General features: G+C 36.8%; 1 protein-coding gene across 1 annotated transcript; it reads right to left on the reverse strand.

The window, feature by feature from the left end:
* Nucleotides 1-336: 336 nt before the first annotated feature.
* Vmn1r259 (vomeronasal 1 receptor 259) lies at nucleotides 337-1,254 on the reverse strand. Its single transcript, NM_001167166.1, has one exon. It carries the CDS (start codon nucleotides 1,252-1,254, stop codon nucleotides 337-339), a length of 918 nt encoding a protein of 305 aa, NP_001160638.1.
* Between the last annotated feature and the right edge of the window lie 2,649 nt (nucleotides 1,255-3,903).

Below are 3,903 nucleotides of genomic sequence, written 5' to 3' on the forward strand. Positions count from 1 at the left end.
AGACGGAGCGAGAGTATCAGTTTGATCAGGACCATTTAACACATTAAACTGTTTAGTGAAAATTGGTTGCATCAGTTTCAGTCCAGCCTGCAGCAGAATACAGTTATATACAGGAGAACAGAGGATGCTGAATAACTCACTTACCATGTCAGTCAGATTCCAACCAGAAATCATTTCACATTGACAAATGAGTATAGCCTTATTCTTTAAAAATTACAGCAGTGAGCACCACACCTTGTTCATACAAAATGTTGAAAACATATTTAAAGAATAAAGGTCTTAATGGTATTAGTGAAACTGTCTTCTGGATTTGGCATTTTTTAGTGACTCTGGTTTTCAACAGTTGAAAAGCACAGAACAAGGATCTTTAGGATCTCTGAAGATCAACAGTAAGGGGCAGATACTGGGGAAGACTGCAGCCAGAACCTCACTGACAAGCCGTATGAAGAGATGAGAATGCATTAAAAGGGTATGAAAGATGATACAAATAAAATTTAGAAGATAAAAGCTAACAAATGTGACCACCAGCATCAGGATAGTACGGGTTGCTCTTGTCTCAGCTTGGCCTCTGGGGTTCTGATTGGGAGTGAGGATGTGCTGCATTCGCTGGCGATGTCTATGGAGGAGAAGTATCATGGAGACACTGGTCCAGACCATGATGCTCATGAATGTGGCATCATAGGCAAACTGCAAGAAGACAATGCCTACAATGAATCCAGAAGTGGAACAGAACAAGTTGCTTTTAGAGTCAGTGTTATTGTCTGTTATCTGTGGACCAGTGACCTTAATTGGAATGTGGATGTTACTTAAGACACTGAAAAACCAACAACTGTAACAAGAATAACTCACAAAATTTGGGACACTAGCTCTTAGTATAAGTTTACCTCTATTAACAAGAACAAGAGTGACAAACTGATGGATACTCAGGACACAGGTGGAACACAAGTTTGTGCTTCTTGCCACCATGTGACTGAAGAATTCTAATTTACATTTGAGTTCAGTTGGAGGAGTTTTTGGAGCAAAAGCTATCATGTTGTTTGGAAATATAGTGAGGAATAGAGTCAAGGCATTGGCCATAGCCATGTGGCTTAATATCACCTGTCTGGGTCTCTGTTTAGAACCAGTCAAGACTGGAGAGAAATTATGGACAAACAGAAAGACATTGGCCAAGGTCCCAACCCCAAACTGGCAAAGCAAGAGGAGCTGAAGAGCCACTTCCTCAGTGGTTTTCACGGATTTACCATGATCAGACATTGAGAGGGTTTTACAGGACCCTGGATGATTAGGTAGAACACTACTCTTCTCGGGTCTCTGTTTTATTGTCCACACTTACCAATTGATTTGAGACAATTTCTTCACTTGATAAGTGATACACTATTCTATCACACTACAGGTAAATTGCCTGGAAAACATGTATATATAGTAACTCAAATTAAATTTCATACTGATTTTATTACTCCGGCCTTGAGATAATTTTTGTATTACAACTACAGATTTATTGGTCCAGTAGCTCAAGGACACAATAACACACATTTTAACACACAATGGTCCTTGCTTATGAATACAGACAAGAAAGAGAATAGTTTGAACATGTGATTCTACCATCAGAATTCAATACAATTAGGAGAGAGGGGAGGCTTCAATTGGGATGTAACTAAACCATTAAAAATAAAACAATATATATATGCAACATAAAAAATAATTAATTGAATTTACTTATGTTATAGTAACATGTTAAAAATAATTTGTATGCGAATATCAGGTAAGATTACACATATTAATGAAGTTGTGTAATTGAGTTCAGGTGTAGAAAATTAAGTTATTGGCTTTTGAGAAAATTTTATACCACTCATCCACACAAGCACACACACACAAAAACCCACCACATATTTCTAATAAAGCCAGCTGTCTTCTGATCACACAGATGAACATAGTCTTACATATGTGTCCTCCATGGAAAAAAGAATCCAACTTGCTAAAACGTTTCGTCTATTCATATTTTTCCTGACCTTAATTTTTGTTCTAAAATGTCCTGTGCCAGAGCCTTAGCTGTGCCACCTGCAGCTTCCCTCCAAAGTTACTAACACAATCACTGTTACACCCTTTGGAAGCTGATGCTTAGTCTGCATTTTACTTGTTTATATGTTTTCTGTAGGAACATGAGGGCCCCATCCACCAGATAAAATTCAACATCTCACATACATGTTACACTGAATGCTGTTTTCTCCTGAGTACTAATCTAGGACAGAGACATTTCTTTGAGATAAAAGCAAAATATTAACCTATTTAAGTTTACCTGCAGACTTCCAAAAGAAATAATGTTTCATGTTGACTTCAGAAGACAATTTTCACTGAAGAAAATAGAAGAGAATTTTAAGCAGAAGTCTATGGTTGGAAGAATCCCACCTTCTGAGCCTCAGTCAGGATGAATATTTTCATCTGAAGGACAGCTGCAGAGCACAGCTCCTTTAGAAGCATATTTCCTAGTGCCTGGATTGAGGAACTTCTCTGTGTCACTCTTTGCCTGAGAAAGAATGCAATGAAATTCGGAATGGTTTTTTATTCTCCATGCAATGCTGTGAAGGTAACCCAACAAAGTCCAAGTTTCCAGTCTCATAAAACAATAGGGCACTGGGACATGACATCCTTCAGAGAGTTTATTATTGTGTCATCTGTGGCATCCGCACATTTGTCTGCATGGTGTCTTTGGGATACCTCCAATGAAGGAAAATCATTTATCCCCAGAGCAAACCTCCATTCCTTTCTGATGCTTACTGATGATGTCTAGGAGTTTGTTAGATGTTAATGAGTACCTGGGCAGAAGTTAGGGAAGGGTTTTCATGTTTCCTTTGGGAGAATCTAAGTTCTGAATTGATCTCATGGTCAGATGTGAATTGGGGCGCTCCAGGGTAGAACAAGAGACTCATTATATGAGTTTCTACAGAGTACTTTCCTCCCTACTATTTTACTCTTGCAAAATTATTCTGACACCAAGTCCTCCCAAAATACTGGCAATGTATCAGTCGGATTCTGTAATTTCCCTGGAAGTTGCTTCATTCCAACTTTTCCCATGTTTGTCCCAGGACGTTCATAAATGACAAATTTATTGAAACTGGTCTTTCCCACCTGAATCCTGGAGTTATTCCAATATCCACTTGTTTTCAGATAGATTATGACATTTTTTTTCTGATATACTCATGAATTCTTATCACAGGTCTAATATTCTTTGGTAGTATCTAGAGAATCTCATTTGTAATAACTCATACAAGGAAAGATATGGATTGAGCTATCATTAAGGAATAAATAGCTCCAACTCATTTCTGCTCTAGGTATAATAAAAAACTAGGGACTTAGTTTTGATTTTCAATGATGAAAAGTAAAAATTCAGGTTATAAATCTAAGAATTGTATGTTCTAAACATTTATTGATATTTAAGCCTGCAGCAATATAGTCTCAGGCACAATGAACTTATACTTTCATGTGTGAGAATTAAGATATCATTGTACAAAATTTTTACAAATGAAAATACCTGCATTTAGAATGGGATATATGTGGAAATAGGACCAAAAGAAAGAATAGCGTATCTTTAATTGCTCAGATACCTTATGTTTGTCTAGGACAAGCACATATCCATGATTTCATCTGTAACATTTATATCGGCTAATTGTCATTTACACATATTTATTAGCCTAATACATAATTACATTGGAATAACCTTCCTAGTCAGGAATTTGTTAGAGTCATGGCATGTTGAAAAATATGAGAAGATAAAATACAGTCTTTAAAGAATGAAAAGGTGATAATGGAAGATGAAGATTTAGATTTGGGTGTGTGTAGGAGGAAAAGTAGACGAGGAAATATGGAGAGGAACAACTAACACTAAGTTTCTTTTGCAAATATGTA

Source organism: Mus musculus, chromosome 7, assembly GCF_000001635.26.
Source record: "Mus musculus strain C57BL/6J chromosome 7, GRCm38.p6 C57BL/6J".
In the NCBI taxonomy this organism is placed as follows: Eukaryota; Metazoa; Chordata; class Mammalia; order Rodentia; family Muridae; genus Mus; species Mus musculus.

Bases quoted from the DNA above. Each gene is read 5' to 3' on its own strand.
- Vmn1r259 (NM_001167166.1), bottom strand. From the start codon at position 1,254: ATGTCTGATCATGGTAAATCCGTGAAAACCACTGAGGAAGTGGCTCTT.